This window comes from Chrysemys picta, chromosome 15, assembly GCF_011386835.1.
Source record: "Chrysemys picta bellii isolate R12L10 chromosome 15, ASM1138683v2, whole genome shotgun sequence".
NCBI lineage: Eukaryota > Metazoa > Chordata > Testudines > Emydidae > Chrysemys > Chrysemys picta.
This window is the reverse complement of record NC_088805.1, coordinates 31,517,577-31,543,745: the sequence shown is the minus strand read 5'-3', so window position 1 is coordinate 31,543,745 and position 26,169 is coordinate 31,517,577. Positions and strand designations below refer to the sequence as shown.

General features: G+C 43.5%; 1 protein-coding gene across 8 annotated transcripts in view; it reads right to left on the bottom strand.

Moving 5' to 3' along the window:
• The window catches only part of KIAA1671 (KIAA1671 ortholog), a 143,930-nt gene that overhangs the window by 25,040 nt on the left and 92,721 nt on the right, over positions 1-26,169 (bottom strand). For 7 of the 8 annotated variants that reach the window (XM_065568870.1, XM_065568873.1, XM_065568872.1 and 4 more), the window contains one exon: positions 6,513-6,631. In XM_065568870.1, coding sequence (XP_065424942.1) covers positions 6,513-6,631 — 119 coding nt within the window. Of the gene's footprint in view, positions 1-6,512; positions 6,632-25,466; positions 25,627-26,169 lie in introns of those variants that run through there. The other variant, XM_065568876.1, reaches the window with a different exon arrangement.

Genomic DNA, 26,169 nt, shown 5'->3' with positions numbered 1-26,169 from the left:
ATTTCTACATTGTGTTTAGCATTTAAGACATTGCACTGACAGACTGATCTGAGACCAAGACAATACCTAAACACAAATAGGTGAGTGAGCAAGCTTACAATTTTCATTCCATGGGCCCTGGCTTTAAATGGTATTAAAAATGAAAAGTTGACTTTGATAACTCACCCACCTTGCTGCTGGGCACCTCAGTTATAACCATACTATGGGACTTAAATTCAAGATAAGCCAAGGTTGGGTACACCTTAATACAGCATAACACCACCACTTTGACTGGAACAGAGTGCTTGAAAGCATCAATTAATGAACATGCTGCATTTACCACTGTAGAGTGTTTGGGATTTAAAGGGTTGTTATAAGCGATCATCTTATTCTGCAGAATGTTTATTTAAATATCATTAATTGGTATGGATAGATACCAGAATTTATATCAAAGAAGGCAAGTAAAACAGCTACTATGCCAGTGCCTTGTGTTAGAGTAATTTGAATCCTCTTGTTAAATTAGGGTGACCATATTTCCCTATGCTGAATACGGGACACCTGGTAAAATTACTCGTATCTAAGCGAGTTCAACGGCACTCAATCAGAACTATGCAGTACAAACATTCAAAATAACATCAAGTTGACTGGGCCCCTGTTAAAAAGAAATACTGCGTAGTTGGATTCTTTTTATTTACCTTGTTATCTTTAAGGCTGTTGTCTTTAAGGCAGGGAGAGGTGAGACACACGCACTCCTGTACACCTCTCTCACAGGGGGGGGGGTGACCGACCAACCCAACTCTCCCTGCCCGGCACTCTCCGCCCTCCATTCCTGGCTGGGCCCCTGGGACGAATTCGCCTCTCCTGGTACTGCATCTTCCCAAGGCAACACGGGGGAGTGCGGGGGTGTACACAGAGTCACATATCCCCCTCCCCAGATTTCTGCCAGGGTTCACAGCAGAATGTGGCCAGCAGCAGCCTTTGCTGTGCGGGAGGGAAGGGATGGGAGCTGCTTCCAGCCACGGTGTGTGTGTGTGTGTGATTACTTATCCTGTGTCTTTGCAGAGCTCATCTCTTGCCCCCTCCACACACACACACACACACACACACACACACACTCCGCTGTGGCTGGAAGCAGCTTGTCCCTTCCTGCCCGCACAGTGTCGAAAGGCAGCTAACACCTCCTGGCTGCTGTAGGCCACCGACATAAGCCAGCCACCTCCTGTGCCCCAGCGGCAGTGCGGACAGGAAGGGGTTAAGCCCTTACGATGCATTGTGCCCCAAGCCCAGGGAACCTGACTGCAGGGGCTTCAGCGAACCCCAGCACAGGGGTGGCTCGGCAGGCGAGGGTGCCTAGGGGACGGAGCAGCCCCACTCCCCCTGGGGGCAGGACCTAGGGCAGGGGGCTGGAGGGTGAAGAGGAAGCTGCTGTGGCGCCCGCAGGGTCAGGGCACAAACAGGCTGGAAATCGCTTCCCCCCCCCCCCCCCCCCCCCCGTCACTCCAGGGCTTAGCTGAGGGGTGAAGAGGCTTCCCCGTGCCAGCGCTGTGTGGGGCTTTGGCACATGCAGGGCTTGGCTCCTCCTGGCCAGTGCCCCAGGCCAGAGGGTCTTGCGCTTTCTCAGGGCGCTGGCTCAGCCAGAGGCAGTGGGGGAAGGAAGGAGCATGCCAGCCAGGCTGTTGGTGAGCTGAGAACTCTGACCAGCGCTGGGAGTGGGACACGGACCACTGGGGGGGATGTGGGGCAGCAGCAAGGCTTGGGGGCGGGGGGTGAAGGGGCAAAGCAGGGAGGACAGCAAGAGGGAGAGCACGTAAAAGGTCGATGGGTGGGCAGCAGAGGCAACACGTAACCGGCCGCCGCCTGGCGCCTGTCTGCACGCACCAGCCACCGCAACTCGCAGCCAGTGCTGGCCGGAAACGGGACTGTGGGGGAGGGGAGGGGTCCTGCTGGCTGAGAGCCAGCACACAGCGCGGGCTCTGCTGATGGACCAGCAGGGGAGTGGCCAGCCCTGCGCATTGCAGCTTTGCCCCACCACCAGCCTTGCACACCCGTCCCCATCGTCGGCCACTGGACCCCCCCCCCCACTCACCGCTGGTGGGCAGGCGGCTGGTGAGCAGGGATGCGTCCAGCAGCAGGACCCACCAGTACTGATGTGGGGGAGACAGAAAATATGGGACAATTTGCCTGTTTTTAAGAAAAAGTCGGGACACCTGCAGGAGGGGTTAAATATGGGACTGTCCCTTTTAAAACGGCACGCCTGGTCACCCAATGTTAAATGGTCACTATCTAAATAAATGTGTTTTGCTAAAGCCAATTGCAAGATAATACATCTGGAAACCAAGAATGCAGGTTATACCTAAAGGATGAGAGACTATTTTGGAAAGCCATGACTCAGAGAAGACTTAGGGTCATCACAGATAATTGCCACAGCACAGCACAGTGCAATACCATGGCCCAAGGGTTAATGTGAACCTCGGATGTATCAACGGGACAATATCAAACACATGTAGCGAAGTGATCTTGCCTCTGTAGGCAGCGTCAGTAAGAGCACTTCTAGAATACTGCGTCCAGTTCAAGGAGGACGTGGAAATGCTGGAAAGTTAAAAGGAGGACCACAGACATAATCCAGGGACTGGAAAGCAATCCTTATGTGAGCTCAGTTCATACAGTTTATTGACGAGATAACAACCACTGTGTGTAAGTACTTAAACATGGATAAGACATCTGGTAGTAGCAGGGCTTTTCAATCTTGCTGACAAGGTATAACATGGTACAATGGCTGGAAGTTAAATTCAACCTCAAAATAAGATGCAATTTCCTAACAGTGAGGGTAATTACACATCAGTCCAGCTGACCAGGGGAGGTGGTGGTGGACTCTATCGCTTGGAGTCTGTAAAGTGAAATTAAATATCTTTCTAAAAAGCTATGTTTTAATCCAGCCTCTGGGAGATTTTCTACAGCCTGTGTAGTCAGACTGAGTGGTCGTGGTGGTTCCTTCTGGCCTTGGAGCCTGTGAATCCCCCTATTCATTCCCTTCTTTCAGCAAACCCCAGAGAGGTGGGGAAAACAGGAGTGCATACATTGCCCTCAATATGCTCATATCACTTGAAACTCTGCCTTAAGACAAAGAGAATCAAATCTCATGCATCAGGTCTTTAGCTCATTGCCCGCCAGGTTCGGAAGGATTTTCCCCAGCTATCCTCCCAATGCACAATTAGCCAGATGTATTTTAGGGTTTGGTTGTTTCTTTGTCTTCCTCTGAAGCGTCAGAGATTGGTCACATATGGAGATGGGACACCAGATGGGGAGGTCCAGCGCTCTGAGGTGGTATACAGAATCCTCTCTCTTAGACTCTTGCTCCCACACTCAAGGTTAAACTAATCACCAAATGTCATAGTTTCATAGATTCCAAGGCCAGAAGGGACCATTGTGATAATCTAGTCTGACCTCCTGTAGAACACAGGGCAGAGACCTCCCCCAAAATAATTCCTAGAGCAGAGCTTTTAAAAAAAATAAAAAAAAATCCAATCTTCATTTTAAAATGGTCAATGATGAAGAATCCACCACAGTTCTTAGTAAATTGCGCCAATGGTTAATTACTCTCACTGTTATAAATTTGCACCTTATTTCCAGTCTGAATTTGTATAGCTGCAACTTCCAACTATTGGATCGTGTTACATCTTTCTCTGCTAGATTAAAGAGCCCATTATTAAACATTTGTTTCCTTTCTAGACACTTATAGACTGTGATCAAGTCACTCCTTAGCCATCTCTTTGTTAAACTAAATAGATTGAGCTCTCTGAATCTATCACTGTAAGGCAGGTTTTCTAATCCTTTAATTGTTCTTCTGGCTCTTCTCTGGACCCTGTCCAATTTATCAACGTCCATCTTGAATTGTGGATGCCAGAACTGGACACAATATTCCAGCAGCCGTCATACCAGAGCCAAATATAGAAGTAAAATAACTTCTCTACTACTCGAGATTCCCCGGCTTATACATCCCAGATCGCGTTCGCTCTTTTGGCCAGAGTCACATTGGGAGCTCATTTCAACTGATTAGCTCCTGATCTTTTTAAGTATCACTGCTTCGTAGGGTAGAGTCCCCCATCATGCAAGTATGGCCTACATTCTTTGTTCCTAGATATATAGCCATATTAAAACCAATATTGTTTGCTTGTGCCCAGTTTACCAAGTGATCCAGTTTGCTCTGAAGCAGTGATCTGTCCTCTTCAGTATTTATCACTCCCCCAGTTTGTGTGTCATCTCTGCAGGTGGGAAGGAATTTGTCTGCTGGTCAAACTGGAGGTGTTACCCTCTCTCTGCAGCAGGGGCATGGACTACCTGCTAGGAATATCTGGACATATCTCATTAAACCAATTCCCTGCCACTCCATGGGCATTGGTGGCACCTCAATCTTTCCTGTTCTCTGCATGTGGCACACAACAGTTTGGTCTCCTGAGGACTGAAATGTTTGTGTGTAACTGGGCTCAGTATAGGCGTATCTGGGCAAAGTTTAATGGCCTGTGACATATAGGAGGTCAGACTATATGATATAATGGCTCCCCTTCTGGCCTTAAGCACTAGCACCACACAACTAGGCCATCACTCATCTAATTTACAACACTGAAGTCTGGTTTTGGTCTGAAAAGCAAGTACATAAAAATGGCACTATCTTGCTCAACAGACCCGCTCCCTACATGAATTCAATCATAACTGCTTGATCTACTAAATGAGGCCATATTTTTACTGCTTTTTCCTTCTGTAGTCACCAAAGAGTGTAAACTAGATTCTATTCTGGCTCATACATGAACAGAATTATTAATTTAGTTCCAGTTGCAGGATCTTTACTATTCAAGAATTATGTAACTGGTGATCATGCATGAGCCAGAAGGAACAGCTCAAATTTCTGACCCCAGTTGCAGCTTGCTGTGAGAGTTTTTAAAAAGAGGTTTTTCCATTTATAAACCAAGCACATTTGATAGATATGTCATTCAGACACAAACATGGAACTTCATAATGCTATTTTTACAGTGACTGTTCACATTTTAAGGAAAAAGAAGTAACTGGATTTCTCAAAATCTCTCAGGACATGTCTACACTGGAGCTGCAAGGTGTAATTTCCAGCGCAAGTAGCCATCCCCATGCTAGCTCAATCACTTCGAAAAGCAGAAGCAGATCTACAGTGGCATGGCACGAGCAGCAGGATGGACCAGCCACCAAGTACGATCCCATGTGAGAGCACGGTTAGGCACTCAGATGGTTAGTCTTTCCTGCTGTGGTTATACTTCTCTTTTTAGTGTGCCATCTCAATCAGAGCTAGCACAGGTATGGCTACTTGAGGCATAGCCTCAAACAGTCTACTGCAGGGGTCGGCAACCTTTCAGAAGCGGTGTGCCGAGTCTTCATTTATTCACTCTAATTTAAGGTTTCGCGTGCCGGTAATAAGTTTTAACATTTTTAGAAGGTCTCTTTCTATAAGTCTATATTATATAACTAAACTATTGTAGGTAAAGTAAACAAGATTTTCAAAATGTTTAAGAAGCGTCATTTAAAATTAAATTAAAATGCTGATCTTACGCCACCAGCCTGCTCAGCTCGCTGCCAGCTTGAGTTTCTGTTCACCTAGGCCGGCAGCGGGCTGAGCAGGGCCTGCGGCCGGGACCCCAGACCTGGGGAGGGGGTGGTGTTTCAGGGGTCAGGGCAGAGGGCTGGGGGAGGGGGTTCAGGGCAGAAGGCTGGGGTGTGTGGGGGGGTCAGAGATCAGGGCAGAGGGCTGGCGGTGTGTGGGGGTGCAGGGCAGAAGGCTGGCTGTGTGTTGGGGTGTGGGGGGTGCGGGGCAGAAGGCTGGGGGTCTGGGGGTTCAGGGCAGAGGGATGGGGCTGTGGGGGCGCAGGGCAGAAGGCTGGGTGTGTGTTGGGGTGTGGGGGTGCAGGGCAGAAGGCTGAGTGTGGGGGGGTTCAGGGCAGAGGGATGGGGCTGCGGGGGTGCAGGGCAGAGAGATGGGTGTGTGTTGGGGTGGTTCGGGGCAGAGAGGTGGGGGGTGCAGGGCAGAAGGCTGGGGTGCTCTGCTCATGGGGGTGCTCCCAGCCCCCTGCCCTGAGCGGCTCAGGGCAGGAGGCTGGAAGGGATATGCCCTGTTCCACCCCCTTCCCCCAGGGTCCGTCCCTACCTCTCTCTGCGTCCTCTACGGAGCTGTGTGCACGCTGCCGCTCTTCGCCCTCCCCCTCGCTAGGGCCATCAGCTGATTGGCCAGGGACGGAGAGGAGGAGGGGCAGGAAAGCACCGCTGGGGGAAGAAGAGGGGGAGGGGGGGGAAGCTTGGCTGCCGCAGAACCAAGCTTCTGCCTCCTGCCCCCGCAGTGGAGAGCGGTGGGCAGGGGGCTGAGGGCCGGGACCACTCAGAATCAGCTCCCGTGCCGTAGGTTGCCGACCCCTGGTCTACTGTAAGCTAGAGAAAACATATCTAAAGGGAAAATACAACACGCAATACCCATCCAAATCACTGGGGACAACACAGTCAGCCTTCCTCAGTCCTACCTGTCCCCACTGTGGCGCTGCTCATTCCAGGTACCATATTGACTGTCAGCCTCTTGCACAAGTGTGTCAGTGTCCTTGGCCTCTGGGGGTTGTCTGGCAAAGCACTGCCTCAGTTGATCCTGCAACACAATATAATAGAAGTTTAACATGAAACCTTTACCAGTTTGGTTAAACAGTTTACTGAGTTAATTTATGCCAGCAGCTTTCAAATCCATGAATCTAAAGCTGAATGAGAGTAAATTTATACACAGAAACACAGTTTAACTAGTAAAATGTCTATAAACACCCAAAGGTTAGTAGAGTCTTTATGAAAGATGTGCTTTATTTTCATGGGCAAATCATTGGGGCCTGAAGCAGGAAATGATTATTTTGTTTCATTAACTCAAAGATAGATGGCTACAGTTAATGCCTCTTCTATTTAACAATAGTTAGTAAGTACATGATGCCCTCCAAAAATTAAACACACATGATGCTACTGGGGGAATAACAGAAGTTGTGTACTTTGTCCTCACTTCTAGATTCTTCTATAGGAGTATTTTGGCAGCATGGAAGCTCCTTGAAATCAAATTATCTTGCCTGACAATTGCACTTGTTTGGCAAACATTGCTCTCTTGCTCATTCCTTCCTCACTTTTGTTTATAATGCTGCAGAATCATTTGATGGAGCTCCATTTGATCCACTTCCTTGTTTGTGCAGTATCACTATGATTGGGTCAGTAGGAATGTGCATAGCTTAGAAACTGATGTTTGTTAATTAACTGCTGCACAAAGTCAAAGGAGGAAGCAGAAAGCTTGCTGTGCAGGTCCACACAAGAACCTATCATTTTTACAGACTACATTTTTTGGAATATATTCTGAATCCATAGCCTTTCCTCCCTATGATCATAACTATTTTAATAGGTTATATTTGGAGTCTAATTTACTTGTCAGTGTTCCTTTTAAACATTGGATTGCTATTTTATTAGCTTTTAACTTTTTCGTTATAAATCCACAAGAACATTTAAAGCTAACAATCCTCTGAGGGAGAGAAAACGAACAGTACACAGTATCACACAGCAGTGAGTTTTCTTCAGCCTTTATACTCTAGTTCCATATGTCATTAAAAACAAACTGCTGTTTTCTTTTGAAGTGTCATTTGTAACTGTGTGAAACACAGCAATAGAGTCTGATGTGAAATGACATTTCCAAGTGATCCTCAACAAGTCATTTCAACCACTTTTTCTTCTTCTCATTTCTGCAGCAACTCACAGTGTCGGAAGTCATTACACACTGACATTTTACATCTGCATTGTGACATTATGTCTAATCTCCAAGTGCATTGGAAGAGAATGTCACATGTGGTTAATTTTCAATTTGAAGCCATAAACGTAGCGAGAATACTGTTTCTTAGTCATGTGTGTCATTTATTGTTCCTACAACATTTGATCACAGAAATTAGAAACGAGAGACTTAGAGACTCATCTTGTTCCTCTCTCCATCAGTGCAGAAAGTGCCCTAAAGCACAGATGAGTGTTTCGTCTTGTTAAAACGAGGGAGGGGAGCAGGTGCCTTAGGAGGAAAGTGATATGGATGCTCCTTAGGGTGAGAAATTATTCAGCAGCATCCACCAAGTCAGTGAAAGGTGTCAGAGTGACAGCTCTGGAGCCCCAACCTCTGTCTAGCCACAGAACTGCGAGCACAGCGAGCAGCAGGAACAGTTTCTTGCCATAGCTTCACTGAGATGACACCAGCTGATGTGGAGGGGCCATCCCTAGGAGTAGAAGGATAATTCAGTCTCCATGACCATTTAGTACTTGACCTCTCTCGAGGGACTGCCAAAGTTGCCAATCAGTACCTAACATTGAGTGTTGCGGAGGTGGCAGCTGTGTTGTGGACACTTAACCTGTATGCAGGGCCAACGAGAGGGGAGGGAAGCCGGTACAAATTACCGGGGCCCGGCGGTCCGGAAGGGGGCCTGGGGCCCGGCTCCCGCCCCGTCAGCCATTTAGCCGGTCTGCCCTTGCTGGGGGACCCGAAAAAATTCTGGAAAGGGGCTGGGGGCCCAGCTTCCCCCCCCTCTCCCCCGTCGGCCCTGTTTAGCCGGTCCGCCCTTGCTGGAGGGCCCGAAAATATTTTTTCACCGGGGCTCGAACCCGCTCTCGGTGGCCCTGCCTGTATGAGTTGGATTAAGACCACCTAACTCATTTTACACGGGCCAACCAAAAGCCAGATGATGGTTATGATTGTCAGTTACCAAAAGTCCGTGTAGGATTTGAACCAGCAAGAAGAAGTGAAAGGCTCTCCCTGCCATTATCAATCTCCAGACAACTGAATTCTGTCACTTGGACAATTAGCTGCTGAACAAAAACCATAAGGACACTCATTACCTTTTGAGCATGCTCAGCAAATACCAATATAAAAATAGTACAGTACACTGACAAAGGCAGGAAAAATAGTTTTTATAGGACAACACTTTTATGAAGATGAATGGCACATTGGTTCACTTCTATAGGAGTTGTAGTGTAGTCACAACTGTCTCCACAGAAAATTTTAAGATGTACTACGTATAAGTAATTGCACAAGAGGGGATAGGAGTTTTATAACTGCTTGCAGAACAGTCAAGAACACAGTTGCCATGAAAAGAAAAGCAGCAGTAGAAATGCAAGCCCAACTGTGAGCCTTTGGATCTCTCACATTAAAAGAATACTGTCCACACGCCTCATGTTTGCACTACAGGAATCAATATAGAATTCGCCAATGGTTGTAATAAAAACTGTAAAAATCAACACATCCCAAGATGCACTTGTGTGTGAGCCATACACTGAGAGCCGTGCACAGAAATTGGTTTGTGTCCTTGGTGTGGCAGAAAATTCTCATGGACGTCTTTGGAAGCTGTGCTATATAATGAATGCAATATAACAACAGGCAGGGCTGTCGGCCCCACCCATTATTAAGGTTGCCTGAAAATTCCCTTTATATGGCTCTGTTTTCAATTGCTTATAACTCTGCCAAACTTTAACCCTTCAGGCTGCAGTTTTTCATGCTGTGTGTGTGTCTGTCTCAAGAATGTTGTGAAAATAAATTCTTTAGCGTTAGGGAAGTATTCAGATACTCTAGAGCTGAGCCCCATAATAAAGCCCGTGAGGAAATAAATAATTCTGTGTTCTGAGCAGGGTTTGAATAGTGCGCAATAACTAAGACCTAGGGTCACACATTGAACAATAGAATATTGACTAGATGCTCATTAAGCAAGCACCATCCATCCAGTGCCCCGAATAAGGCAGGAAAAATAGTATGTGATCATGCAATTAAAGACTGTATCATAGCGCACAATGCATGTACACAAGAGGGCTGAATGATGGTTGCATGGGCAACCTTAACTTTGGCATTTCCTAACTTCTGAGAACTTGACTTTGCATCCTTAATAATGTATTTTAGCAGTTTGTGCTTGTAATAAATAATAATCTCTTCTAAAACGTTCATCCATAGTTCTCAAAGCGCGTTATAAAAAAGTATAATTATCCCCATTTTTGGATGTGGAAAACTAAGGCACAGGGAGGTGAAGTAACTTGCTCAAGACTATATACGCTGTGCAATATAAACTGAATGTTATTCTGGATAGTAAATGTACTAAATGATAGCAAAGGGTTCTTTTAACATTTGATTGGCTTGCTATAGGTACCCATCTTCTAGTCAGTCTTGTGAGGCACTCTGAATGGTGTTTTATGGAAAGCAGAAGTGTAAAAAAAGTCTTGCATTCATTTTCAGTAAGCACTTCTCTGAGTTCCTATAAACATAGGTATAAAATTACCATATATCCCGGTTATTTTTCAGCTGAAGTCACAACACTGATTTAGTACATTCAAATATTTGCTTTGTTTTTACATTTCCTCAATTTGCTACGACTATGTACTTGGTAATGCTGTAAAAAACCCCAAATGTAATAAAACAATATTTGGGATGGATAAAGCAGAGATATTCATAACTGAAACGTCCTACTTCACTGCCTCCCATCTCTTTTCCTTGGATGGTAAAAACAAGCAAACACAAACAAACATTTTCTCCAAGGTGGAGGCAGGAATCAGAATCTCAACCTCAACTGTGCCTGTCATTTGGTCAGTTATATGGCGGTCACAACTTCTCATTATTCAGCAAACTCTGCATTTAATAAATACACGGGGCTAGATTCTCAGCTCGTTTTGTCCCTTTGCACCACCCGAGCGACACAATGGGTATGTAATCCAGGCAGCTGAGAATTCCCCCAGCAGAATTAAGGGCAGAACACTTTCCCAGTAGTAGTAGTGTTGCATAATGACAGATATTAGAAGGTGTTTGATAAAAAGCAAACCAGATTAAAGTGTAGCTACAATGGAATGAATTGGAAGGGTAGTAATAGATATAACTGAATATCCTTGCCTTTCTGCATTGTATCTCTCACCTTTCATTTTCAAATAATATTTGATGTTGCTGATACCCTGAATTTGCAGCCGACAGATGTAAAGTTACTGCTATAACATCCTACTCCAAAGTAAACCACTCTAGTGCCTTCTGTTTCCCAGTGGCACTGAGTCATCCATTGAAGTTAGAAATTATGTATCATGTACAGACATGCTGGCTCCTTCTTGCATTCATTATCCCAAAAGGCCAACAAACATTCGTATTTTCTTTCTAGGGTAGTGTTCAGTTCCATGCCATTTCCTTCAGTATATAATCCTTGAGGAGGATACCTGCATGATATTCTGCCTGTTAGGACTGGTTTTTACTGGAAAATTTTACCAGCAAAAGTTCTGCTGGTGTATTGTTGCCAATATAGCTACTTTGGCAGAGTGTGTTCACATTTGGCTGCCTTTGCCAGTGCTGTATGTCCTCACAGCATCAGGCTGTACCAACACAAAATGTGTTGCGCCATGGGTAGACATCCCAGTGTACACCAGCACCATCAGCTGACACACAACCCTGTGGGAAATTTTTGCAGTGTACTGAGGGATACAACCACTCTTATAAGGGATTGTGGGAATTTTACCCCAAACTGTCACAATTCTCTCTGCTCCATCCCATAATCTACCCTTTTGCACTAGTTTTACTCTTTCTGCCATCTGACCACAAAAGACATGGATGCCACACTGATCATTGGCGCTCTCTTGTCTATTTTGAGGACAGGGCAACTGATTCTTGTGTATTTGCGGAGCCACAACTAACACCACAGTGGCCAGTCATGCACTCGGAATACAGAGGTTGGGTGGATGATACAGATGGTGAATGAAACTGATCAGCTTCTTCATGTATTTACTGACTAACTGCACACAGTTGGGTGGTGATTGTGGGTCGATGAAAAAAGCAGCAAATGGTGGGACCAGATCATGATGCAAACTAGGGATCACCAGCAGTGACTGCAGAACATTCAGATGTGGAAATCCTGGAGTTGTGTGCCAAGCTCACCTCCGTTTTGCAGTGCAGACATAAATGGGAGCTGCTGGGCCAACTGAGAAATGGGTGATACACTTTCTGGAGACTTGCAACTCCAGATTGCTATCCTTCCATGGGCAAGCAGTTTGGTGTTAAAAATCTGCAGAGGGGCAGTCATCATCCAAGTGTGCAAGGGGAGGATACATCTTAATACTTTTGTTTTCATAGATCTCAATGCTTTAAGAGTAAAGTGTCTGTGGCTAGAAAATTCCTTTGTTAAGCCTGCATTGCTTGCGGTCCTGCTACATTGTCCTTAAAGGGGTTAAAGCAGAAGCCTGGAGTGCCCGCAGTCTAGGTGGAGCTCTAGTGGCACATGTATAAGTGACTGGTGGGGATGGGGAGTCTCAGACACTGATTTCAGCATGTAGGGTGGCTGAGCCCCATGTCCCAAAGAAGGGTGGGGTATGGAGTCAGGTCATAACACAGCGTATGGAAGGTATCAATATGGGGAAAACAATGGACAAGCTAAGCAAAAGTGAGTAGCTGAGTGGGAAGCGTACTACCTCATGCTCCACTTAGCCGTCTTTCTCCTTTCGTGGAATATACAAACTGCTAAAAAGCATAGCGGGCAGGGAAATGGAGAGTAGCTGCACTAAACAGAGGAGAGCAAGTTATTTATTATTTGCTTGGCACTGACAATATGCTTGGTACTGTACAAGCCAAATAAAGAAAGTCTCTCCCTTGGGAATTTAGATCAAAGAACCAGACACAGATGAGACTAGACAAAATGGGAGACCCAGAGGAATGTATCTTATTTATACCGGTATAGGTCTGATTTATTTTAAAAACCCAACTGTTAACAATTCTAACCAAAAGCTTGATTGCAGCTAGTTCAGAACAGGTCAGCACTGTCCCCAGTTCTTAGTTCCAACCCATTATTAAACTCTTGAGATAACGATTCACCTGACATTAGGACAGGGCTTCCCATACTTTTTCCAGAATGTGAATCTCACCTTACATTGCATTATGGACACTTCCCCTCCCTCTCATGATCCTGCTGATTGAAATTGCTTAATTCCCCTGCTACAAAAAATTACTACATACTTTTATCTACCTTAACACAATTTAGCAGCCAGAAATAAGAAGGGGAGAGTGAGCATGTGACCAGATGGCTCTCTAAAGACTACCAGCAAGCGCTCCATGGACTTCAGTTTAGGAATCTCCACTCCACAGCATTCAGATTTCTTCAGATAAATGCCACTGTCGTACTTCCAGTTTTCTGATCTTCTGTTTCGTCACCCAAGGATTCACTTGCTGTCTGCTATTTTCCATTTTGTGGAGGGAGTGTGGAGCTGGTTCTATCCTGGTCTGATTTTAACTCCGCTGAGGAGAATTCTCCCCATACAGATTACATAGGATTGTTTTCTCTCTACAAAATGAGGCTGCACAATAACCGCTCTCTCTACTTCCATATTAAAGTTGGTTTCCCTACAACTGCTGCCCTTGCATGGAACACCTCCGAGTAACTCATACATGTTAACAACCAGCTCTCTCGCCATAAAGCTGCAGCATCTACAAACTAGTGTCATGCCGCATTCTAACATTCCATAACTCCTACCAAACAAGGTTTCCATAATTTGTCAGACACTTTCCACCAAGGCCATCAATCTCTTCCTAGCCTTCCATATGCAAACAGTTTGTTTTTTCTATATTCCTAGTCACAACAAACTGTCTGTCACTCCAATCTAACCTTTGCGGGGGGGGGGGGGGGGGGGTCATTCTCAGTGGTTTGAGCATTGGCCTGCTAAACCCAGGGTTGTAAATTCAATCCTTGAGGGGGCCATTTAGGGATCTGGGGCAAAAATCTGTCTGGGGATTGGTCCTGCTTGGAGCAGGGGACTAGATGACCTCCTGAGGCCCCTTCCAACCCTGATAGTCTAGGATTCTATGATTGCTGAGTCAGCTTCAGAGCTTTACTTCAGTCGGCCATTTCATCGCAAGACCTAAGAACAGCAGCACGACCTGCATAGCCCAAGTCCTTAGGACTTCATGCTCACATGTATCAGTGTCTCAATTCCATGCGCTGTGACCTGGGAAGTGGCCTGCAATAATGCTGAACAAAGTAATACGAATTACCTCATGATAGGAGATGAAAAAGGTTGTACAGTTGATCTAAATTTTCAACTATTTCAATGCCCCATCCCTAGAGACTGAGTCAAAAGTCTATTTTGAGTCTACAGTAAACACACAGCTCAGCACATATGTAGTATGAAACTGAACAGCTTCCTGCTCTGTTCAAGTGTCTCCACAGCCCATCCAATAACATCACGATAGCAATTACTTTCCTTACTGTAGGAAGTAGATTAGGGTCATGAGTTGTTCCACCTTCAGCCCACGCGGTGGGTAAGTATACAGTTGTGACGTTGTGCAGTCTATATGGTTTTATAAAAACTTGATAATAAGTCAATATAATGTAACTGAGATAGTTTTAGAGAAAATACGGTAATAAGTGAATGTAACGTAACTGGGATATGCTTCATGCAAAAGGTCTCTTGTAAGGTATCATTACAAAGCTTATAATCTACTGAATATGATCATCTGATTTGTATAAATGTACCACTCTTGTATCTAAAACTAGAAATATAAAATGTAACTCTGAGGGCCTATTGTAATTGTGTAAAGTGTGGACCATTAATGATGGTTTGGAATCTTGATGACTCCCATTGTCTGCAGATGGCTGTATTTACCTGGGAGTCTTCCTGTATATGTGTGTGCTGGCAAGTGAGTAATGAAGTCTTGCAGTGACATGTGATCATGTCACCTGAACTGGAATCCATCTTTAACCTGATGCTTTTCCAGTGAGGGGGGGTGGAAACCCAGAGAGACAAAGAGTTCCTGCCTTATGCAAAAGATATATTAAGGGGGGAAAGAGAACAGAGAGGGAGAAGCCATCATGAAGAATCCCCTAGCTACCACCTGAGCTGCAACAAGAGCTGTACCAGGGGAAAGAATTGTGCCCAGGCCTGGAAGGTGTCCAGTCTGAGAAAAACTTACTGAAACATCTCTGAGGGTGAGATTATCTGTATTTAGTTTGATTAGGCATAGATTTGCGCATTTTATTTTATTTTGCTTGGTGACTTACTTTGTTCTGTCTGTTACTACTTTGAACCACTTAAATCCTACTGGCTGTATTTAATAAAATCACTTTTTATTTAGTAATTTACTCAGAGTATGTATTAATACCTGGGGGAGCAAACAACTGTGCATATCTCTCTATCAGTGTTATAGAGGGCGAACAATTTATGAGTTTGCCCTGCATAACCTTTATGCAGGGTAAAACGGATTTATCTGGGTTTAGACCCCATTGGGAGTTGGGCATATGAGTGCTAAAGACAAGCACACTACTGTGAGCTGTTTTCGGGTAAACTTGCAGCTTTGGGGACAAGTGATTCAGACCCTGGATCTGTGTCTGGAGCCAAACAGGAGTGTCTGGCTCAGCAAGACAGGGTGCTGGAGTCCTGAGCTGGCAGGGAAAACAGAAGCAGGGGTAGTCTTTGCACATCGGGTGGCAGCTCCCAAGGGGGTTTCTGTGATCCAACCCGTCACAACAGTCATGAAGAACGTATTCATTTTTCAAATACAGTAATATGGAATGTTCTTCTCCTGTCCTACATCAGGCATTTCTGCAGCAATTTCATACAAGCCCAGGGTATTTCCTCTTAACTTGGCTAACCATGTGTTTCAGTTACTATAATATCATCTTTGTAGCTTCATGTTCTTGGGGGCTGAGTTAAGACTTCTGGGGGTCTATTCTCTGCCACCACTCACTAGCTCTGTAACCTTGGGCAAGTCAATTCTCCTCTCTTTTCCTGTGTTTGAGCAGCGGTAAAATGATACCACCACCTTTATGGTAGTGCTTTCAAAGCAGTTTACAAGTACAAAGTACTCTTCTTACTTTTCTCCCCACTTCTCCTCCTAGCTCAGTTGTTTTTCTGCTTGGTGTTTGCTATATAAATCTAATCATGTTCTCATATTGCATGTTAAAATAAAACACTTATGTAATCAATGTACAGAGACTGTTGATCACCTTGTAGCATTTTCTGCCCAAGACTATGTAGAGTTCATGAGGATTGTTGCAGTTGTATTAAGAGCAAGCACTGTGGAGCTATAACTACAGTATACGGCAATCTTACCAGCACACCATGTAGTTCCACAGATATTTATATGATAGCCCAGTAGCAAAGCTGTCATGGGATTCAGTGTAAGGAAATCTTTCCCATCACAATACACTAAATAAACCTCCCTGACAGAGAAACAAGAATAATCTTTGCTAATAAAGTTTATGCAGCACCAAGACCCCCTGCCTCCAGACCCCTTCACTCAGACCACCCCCTGTTGAGCTTCCTGCACTCAAACCCCCACCTTGACAAGCCCCATCCCCTGCACCAGCCTGAGCCCCCCACATCCAGACCCTCACACCACTGACTCCCAACTAATTGCACCCAGACCCCACCCCATGAAGACCCACTCCCCCAGCACCCATATTCCCCCTCTGAGACCCAACCACCTTCACCCGGAAGCCCCTGCAGAGTCCTATTGCCCCTGCACCTGGAACCTCCTGCCCAACAAGCCTCTGTGCATCCAGACCCCCCAACACCTAGACCCCCCTTTGAGCTGCCTGCACCCAGTTTGTCCCACACAGAACCCTCTCAACCCACACCTGGATCCCCCCCACACTGACCCCTTCACACCTGGATCCTGCCTGGTTCAGCCTGCTTGCCCTACACCTGGTGCAGAGGGGCAGGGCCCCAGGGTGTTTCTGAACCAGGCCCAGGCCTTGTGCTGTGTCAGGGTCAAGTGCAGCCTCACCGCTGAGTCCGTTTCCCAGGGGTGGGGGTGCTGCAGGGTGATCTCCCACCTTCGTGCAGCCAGTGGCCTGTGCTCCCCACGGCCATGCTAGAGCCTCTGCATTTATTTACTGACAAACGAAACTTGCAGGATTTTGCAGAATTTTAAAATATTGTGCTCAGAATTTTTAATTTTTTGGTGCAGAATGCCCTCAGGAGTAATTCTCTAAATATTTTGGTGAATTATATTGCATGTGGTTTTTCTTCCCTTACTGCCCCCATATTTCAAGCTTCTTCGAGGCTTCTGTGTGCCCTTAGCAGAATGGCATATGCTGAGAAGCTCAGGAAACAAAATGGAAAAGTGCAAAGGAGAAAGGGAATGGCAAGTAAGTACATCTAATATTAAAGTGGTACTTTTGAGAAAAGTTGTTGGAAGCAGAAGATATTTGTTCAGAACAGTTAAAAACAACCAAATATTTAAATGGCAACACATGCTGAGGACTATCGACTAAATCTGTGCCCTGCTGAAGGTTCAATAATTCTTAGCAGGTTTCTAACTCGAGCACTGACTGACAGACACACATTCACCAGTTTGGCTTAAAATTGTATCTGCTCTTTGATGTTCCTGCAGTTTTATAGACTTTCTCATGATAACATAGAAGATGTGCTTCGCACTGTAAGATAATGCCTGGTTTTAACTTCGATTACATGAAGAACAATTTTAATGGTTCTTTTGAATTTTTTTTTATAATATCCATCTAAGCTCTGAGAATTTGGTGGTATAAATAAGTGAAATGGTAGTGGATTTCTAATACAGTAATTCCCCACTTAAAGTCATCCCGGTTAACATTGTTTCTTTATTAGGTTGCTGATCTATTAGAGAACATCCTCGTTTAAAGTCATAAGAACATAAGAATGGCCATACTGGGTCAGACCAAAGGTCCATCCAGTCCAGTATCCTGTCTTCCAACAGTGGCCAAAGCCAGGTGCCCCAGAGGGAGTGAACCTAACAGGTAATGATCAAGTGATCTCTCTCCTGCCATCCATCTCTACCCTCTGACAAACAGAGGCTAGGGACACCGTTCCTTACCCATCCTGGCTAATAGCTATTAATGGGCTTAACCTCCATGAATTTATCTAGTTTTCTTTTAAACCCTGTTATAGTCCTAGCCTTCACAACTTCCTCAGGAAAGGAGTTCCACAGGTTGACTGTGCGCTGTGTGAAGAATTTCCTTTTATTTGTTTTAAACCTGCTGTCCAATAATTTCATTTGGTGGCCCCTAGTTCTTATATTATGGGAACAAGTAAATAACTTCTCCTTATTCATTTTCCCCACACCACTCATTATTTTATATACCTCTATCATATCCTCCCTTAATCTCCTCTTTTCCAAGCTGAAAAGTCCTAGCCTCTTTAATCTCTCCACATATGGGACCCGTTCCAAACCCCTAATAATTTTCGTTGCCCTTCTCTGAACCTTTTCCAATGCCTGTATATCTTTTTTGAGATGAGGGGACCACATCTGTACACAGTATTTGCGCAACGTTCTGTTATAAGGTTGTTTGGCTCACCCCGCTCCGCCAGCCCACCTGGTGCTCCTGCCGGGGAATAGGGTTGGGGCACGGGGGCTTGCCCTGCTTCGCCCGCCCGGCGTTCCAGCCAGGGAGCGGGAGTTTGCCCTGTTCCGCCCACCTAGCATTCCAGCTGGGAAGCAGGGTCAGGGTGTGAGAGTTTATCGCATTCAGCCCGCCCGGCATTCCAGCCGGGAAGCGGGCAAGCCCCTGACCCCGCTCCCTGGCAGGAGCGCCAGACGGGCGGAGTGGGGCAAGCCCCCGTGCCCCAACCCCACTATGCTCTGCACCAACCAAGCTTCACAATCATCATTCGTGAGTACAGTATTAAATAGTTTGTTTAAAATCATTTAAAACTTATACTGTATATGTATATAATGTCTTTTGTCTGGTGAAAAGAATTTCCCTGGAACCTAACCCCTACCATTTACACTAATTCTTATAGGGAAATTGGATTCGCTTAACATCGTTTCGCTTTAAGTAGCATTTTTCAGGAACATAACTACGGCAAGGAGTTACTGTATTCACGCTGCTGTAATAGTAAAGGGTCCTACAGTAGCTAAACCCTGAAACATTTCTACATCTTATCTGTAGGGAAAAGGTAAGAATTCAAATTGACTTTAATGTCTCAGAATAAAAAGTTACACATTATACACAGGTTTAGGGCCAGATTGCGAAGCCCTTATCTGGTGAACACTGACTCGTGAGTCATCCCCATTCAAACCACGTGTCAATTACAGTGCAATAAATTCCTGACAGAAAAGATTACAAATAAAGACATTTCCCTAAAAAAACAACCAGAGTTCAATATATAGAGGACAGTACACAGCATATTATAATGCTCTGAAAACTAACATGGATAAACAAAAAACAATAAACTTCATTTTTTTTTGATGTTTGATAAAGCTCAGTGTAATTATAATTCATTTTTATGAGCCTCTGGCACACGCAGATTCTAAGAAGGTCTGGAAGCATGAAGTACCAAAATACTAAGAGAAAGTAATTTACTAGGTGACTATTTCACCGTGCACACAATCTTCATCACTCTCATCCATCTCCCTCAAAAGATCCAACTTTGTCTCAGATTTGCCAAGGGAGACTGAGGTAGTTAGGCCTCCACTCAGAGTTGGACATCTCAGTCCTTAGGTACCTCTCAGAATCCCAACATTTGTTTCTGTTTGCTTTTTCTGACACATACAAGAAGCCATTTAAAATTCAATATTTGCCAACAGTTATCAAAGATCTCTCTTTATTATAAATTTAGGAGAAAATGCCATTATTCTCAGATACCAGTGTGGAGTTAAGTTAAACACTACGTTCTCTCAACCTCCACTCAGCATAGCATCTGCTGGCATCTGCTAACTTTAATAACAATCATTCTAATACTAGGCAGACACCATATTAATTCTCTTAAAACTACAGATGCATACATTTCAATTAATTGCTCAGAGGCCCTCAGGCATGAATACTATATAAAATGAATAGACTATATACTTAATTATGTATTTGTCTTGACTTTAACACTTTTCTTGGAATTACTTATTACTGTAGACCAAGAATATGAGCTACAGAAAGAACCTCAGGTCACTCACTGAACATTTTAAAGAAACAGAGTAGAGAAAATTATTTGGTTATGAATTATTAACTGTGCTAAAATGCAAACTTTCACCTCTGACATCTTAAGGCATCAAATCACACAGTACTCTAATATACCAAACATACATATTTCAGCATTATAACTTTCTGCATCAATAATCTTTTTTGGAGAAAGAACCATATAAAAGATATCAATAAACCAAACGACCCCTAACTATTGCATAAGTAATGCTTAGACGATACCCACAATGCAAGAAGGCGGCATGCTGGAAAAACTCTCCCACTCACAAGCAAGCTGCCTTACATCATGCATGGGGAGAAAGAAATAGTCTATAGAATACATAAATACTGCATGTTTGTAGCAGTTACAGACTAATACAGGCAATAAGTCCACTTTTCATCCTCTATTCCCAATAAGCCTAACTGAAAGTATCTCTCACTTTCTTACCCCCTGCCAAAAGGTGTGTAAATCTCCTCTCAATATGGGATATAATACAAATGTTTGCTCCAAATGAGAGAAATAACCATTATATTTATTTTTGTATATAAACACCACTGACCCAAAAGGGTTTCCTGCAACTCACAGACCTCCCCCCGGCCCCCCACTGCTTACAACTTTTGCAGCTACAGTGTATCTACTGACATTAGAAACCGCCATCAGAAAGCTCCTTGCTGAAGAGTATGTTAGGATTTATCAACCCAATGAATTGAAGCAACAAAGCTAAGATCCACATTCCTTCCTATACATCCTTGTACTAAAGAATCCAGAAAGGAAAACTAAAGGACTGCAGAGAACACATGTAGAGTGACCTCAGGTGTAGTCATTCCCTACACAGACAGAGCGCTTGTGATGGAGAGAAAACTGAAATGTAAAAGAAAGACCCTTCTATTGTGGTTAACTTCTCTTTCATGCATAAGAGAAATGAACAGGGATTAAGGATTTTCTGACTGACAGTCCAAAATCAGTGCTTGTAAAAGTTTGCTGGACAAGAAAAGGCTCCCCAATACAACACTTTAGTAATAGGTTGTTTTTTTTCCCTCCATATGATTTGAACAGTCTCCGTCTAACCAGTGGAGTTAGACATAATGCCTTACACAGCTTTTAGATTATGGAATTCTCCAAGCTTTGGTTTATAGCTCCACATATTTTCATGACAGGAATCATTAAAATCATTTCAAAATTCAATAAAGCAAGATGGTAAAAAGAAGACTTGCATTTGTTTCTAATTTGGATGTTTCTCAAAATATCAGACCTTATAATAATATTGGGTTTCTTATTACTTCCATCTAGAAATGCTGTTTTCTGCACTAGTCCAGGATTCATCATCATTGTAATTTCCAATCCCTGAAAGTGATATACAGACTGTATCTCCTGCCAATCAGGAACAGAAAGAAATTCTCTTCTATAGCCACTAAAGCAGACACTATCTGAAGGGAAAAGAGACAGCATTATAAACAAGCACAGAATATCTAAAAAATATCTTGTTGCTGTGATGTAGAATAAGGATATAAGGACGGGGGAGGGATAGCTCAGTGGTTTGAGCATTGGCCTGCTAAACCCAGCGTTGTGAGTTCAATCCTTGAAGAGGCCACTTAGGGATCTGGGGCAAAATCAGTACTTGGTCCTGCTAGTGAAGGCAGGGGGCTGGACTCGATGACCTTTCAAGGTCCCTTCCAGCTCTAGGAGATGGGATATCTCCATTAAAAAAAAAAAAAAAAAGACATGGCATAAATGAAATATTGATCGAGATGGATCTCATGAGTTAGAATCTGCACAGTTAGTGGCAAAAATATCTGACTGCAGAAGGGACCGACACACAACAAACAGCCAACATGACACCCACAGCATGCAATACCAGTAAAAATTAAAAACAAAAATCTGCTAGCATAAAATTAATGGGAGCAATTAAATATATACACAGAATGGGCTCTTTGTCATCAGTCCAGAGAGGAGCAACTCAGTTTGCCTTCTCATTACTGGAATTATAGAATGAAATCTTAATGAGTCCTTGGAAAGCCTTTTTAATGTCCCCAGAAATCAGAAGCTAGCTGTTGCATACTCTGGCCAAAGTTCTGCTAGCCAGCATTGTATTCAGAAAACCCACGTGCAGTATGTAATGCTGCTGGTGGTACTGTAAAAGGCTGGAAAATCCTGATTTAGTGCAGGCAACATGAGGTGTCTTATTTACAAACCAATTGCACATCTGACCCCTTTGATTTACAGGCCTGCAAAATGTCAAAGAGATGGAGAATGTGGGAAAGTATCCTATAATATATTAAAGTACTGTTCAAAAACCCAAGAATCTAGATGGAGACGTAAATCTACTATTTAGTGACAGTTTCATTAGAGTGGATTCTCCACCCTTAAATCAGGCCATTAGCATAAAGCATAAACCAAAGGAACCCATTTTATAATGCAGGATGCATATACATTCTTTTCAGAGTGGTACACGTGTTAGTCTGCATCAGCAAAAACAATGAGGAGTCCTTGTGGCACCTTAGAGACTAACACATTTACTTGGGCATAAGCTTTCGTGGGCTAAAACCCATTTCATTAGATACATGGAGTGTGCTATAATATATATTCTGCTTACGGTATTTTTCATTCCATGCATCTGATGAAGTGGGTTTTAGCCCACGAAAGCTTATGCCCAAGTAAATGAGTTAGTCTCTAAGGTGCCACCGGACTCCTTGTTATTTATACATTCTTTGTCCATCTGAAAAGTTACAGTGAAAACGGAGAGTTGGCTCCATCTCCAACACACAATTGCAATAGTGCAACTGAGGTTCAGATCTGGAAGAAAAATTAATCCTAGAACAGAAATCCTGGCCCAAATGAAAAAGTTCTGCCAACTATAATGCCAAACTAGAGACAACAGTGTATATTTATTTTACTCTTATAGGGTATTTATGTATCATTTTACGAGTGACCTGAAGAGCTCTGTGTGAGCTCGGAAGCTTGTCTCTCTCAGCAACAGAATTTGGTCCCTACTCACCTCATCTCTCTAATATCCTGGGACCAACACAACTACAACAACGCTGCATACAATCATTTCACCAATCTTATTTATGTATATAGTTTTCCTTAGTACTCAGCCTTCTACTTTCTGGCGTCATACGAAATTTATGTACACACCTTAAAGGGCGGATAGAATGGGAAAACACAAACCATGACCACCTCTGCTGCTGTCTTTGTATGTGTAACATTTATTCTTGAAAACAAAGACACTATATTCTGCACATCGGTGATACTATCCCCCATAAATTCCCTCTCCATGAGTATTAGTGCACGGTAAAACTATTCAGAGTACAAATGTATCTTCTGAAAAGCCTAATACCACAATAATTCAGTCCCCCATAAACTTACTCACCATACAAAGAGAACTGTATAATTAATAAAGGATATTTTAATACATAAAAAGCCCAGCATAACAACATTAAATGCCAAACTGCAAATTACAATATCAGTCCCTTCACTGCCTCAGATTCAGTACCCCACCAACAGTTTAAAGTGTGCATGTAGAATATCCCTAATTTGTGCAGCACACCACTTAAAAACATAACATAAGAACGGCCATACTGGGTCAGACCAATGGTCCATCTAGCCCAGTAGCCTGTCTTCCGACAGTGGCCAATACCAGGTGCTTCAGGGGGAATGAACAGAACAGGTAATCTTCAAGTGATCCATCCCCTGTCACCCAATCCTAGCTTCTGGCAAACAGAGGCTAATGACACTATCCCTGTCCATCTTGTCTAATAGCCATTAATGGACCTATCCTCCATGAATTTATCCAGCTCTTTTTTTAATCTTGTTATAGTCTTGGCCTTCACAACATCCTCTGGCAAAGAGTTTCACAGGTTGACTGTGCATTGTGTGAAGAAGTACTTTCTTTTTTGTTTGTTTTAAACATGTTGCCTCTTAATTTCACTGGATGACCCCTAGTTCTTGTGTTATGTGAAGGAGTAAATAACACTTGCTTATTTACTTTCTCCACACCAATGATTTTATAGACCTCTATCATATCCCCCCCTTAGTCGTCTCTTTTCCAAGCTGAAAAGTCCCAGCCTTATTAATCTCTCCTCATATGGAAGCTGTTCCATACTCCAATCATTTTTGTCACCGTTTTCTGTACCTTTTCCAATTCCAATATATCTGCACACAGTATTCAAGATGTGGATGTACCATAGATTTATATAGCGGCATTATGATATTTTCTGTCTTATTATCTATCCCTTTCTTAATGGTTCCTCACATTCTGTTTGCTTTTTTGACTGCCGCTGCACATTGAGTGGTTGTTTTCAGAGAACTATTATGGGGATTATGTTTTCCAATGTGCATTACTTTGCATTTATCAATATTGAATTTCATCTGCCTTTTTGTTGCCTGGCCACCCAGTTTTGTGAGATCTCTTTGTAACTCTTCACAGTCTGCTTTGGACTTAATGATCTTCAGTAGTTTTGTATCGTCTTCAGATTTTGCCACCTCACTGTTTACCACTTTTTCCAGATCATTTAGGAATATATTGACCCGTACTGGTCCCAGTACAGACTCCTGAGGGACACCACTATTTACCTCTCTCCATTCTGAAAACCGACCATTTATTCCTACCCTTTACTTCCTATCTTTTAACCATTTACTGACCATGTGAGGACCTTTCCTCTTATCCTATGACTGTTTACTTTGTTTAAGAGCCTTTGGTGAGGGACCTTGTCAAAGGCTTTCTGAAAGTCTAAATACACTATATCCACTGGATCACCCTTGTCCACATGTTTATTGACCCCTTTCAAAGAACTCTAATAGATTGGTGAGGCATGATTTCCCTTTACAAAAGCTGTGTTGCCTTTTCCTCAACAAATCCTTTTCATTTATGTGTCTGATGCCAAGCAATGTTTGTTTGGTTGTGCATAGCTCCCATATGCCACTGTTCACTGAAAGCAAAAGCTTCCTCTTTACTTTCTTATGCAAAATGCAGCAGATATGATATTTGTCACATTAGTCACTTAATGGTCACCTTACTTTCATTTTTCCAAAGGCAAACTCCACCACAATCTTGCACCAGTTGAGTGCACAGTTGAATCTGTCTTGTTCAGTATGTGATCAGGAAGACGTTTCATTAGCCATACAAAAGTAGGTACTGCAGGATCCTTGATAATCACATAACAGTAACACAGGTGTACAATGGGAGCAAAGTTCATTGCCCTTTACCATCTCTTGAAAAGTCCAGAGTTTTAAAACATTCTAGCACACACTTTTGCTGGCCACCCTATGTCCACAAACACCCATGAATTTTCCATGGTGGTCCATTAAGGCTTGAATCTCTTTTTGTTAATTTACCTCTGGAGTTGGTAGGCGGAGGGGAAAGAGGGGGACTCAGAATGACCCAATGAGTTGTTGAACTGACAAGAATACAGCTGTGTAAAAGAGAGGGGCCTTACAATCAATATTAGACATTAAAATCCAGATCATGTTGTACATACACCCTAAAGATATATGCAGCAGGCTGAAAGTCAAACCCTCAAGGAATCAGAAATTCTATGACTTTTAAATATACTCACTATTTGACGGGCTAGTACTGTGCACAAGGAATTTATCATAATTTAACACCACCGTTACAATTGTTTCCTAGCGATCTGGCAAGAAAATCCACCAATCCAGTGTTAATTTAATTTGAAAAATAGTGGCTGATCTAGGGCAACATCCCACATGTATGCAAGCTCCCCTCCCACCCTGCATGCAGAGACACACACACACACACTCTCAGTCTCCACCACACCCCCAACACTGCAGCAAGAGATAAATAATTCCTAGAACTGTGCATATTCTTGCTGACGTCACTGATGACAAAGGTTAAAAGGCTTCCCTATCGGCTCCCATAGCACTAGATACTCAGGAAGAGGCAGCAATTTCCTGGCCAGGCTGACCTCTTCTATTTGCACAGTAACTTTTCAAGTCTTACAAGCATTTTACAAACCAGGAAAAACAAATAAATCAGGAAACTATATTTAAAAAACTGCACTGTCCTTTTCATTCCTACAACACATTATTCATCTTCAAGAGGTGGTTGACTGTAGACAACATTTGGTATGATTAAAATCTGACACAGATTAAAGATTTAGTAAATTGGTACAATCATGTAATTTTAAATAAAACTGCAACACCAAGACCAATGACAAAAACAATTTAAATCACACCCTTATAACACCTTAAAGACCTGCTGTATGCAGACCCTCTCCACCACCACCACCGAAATAAATTAAA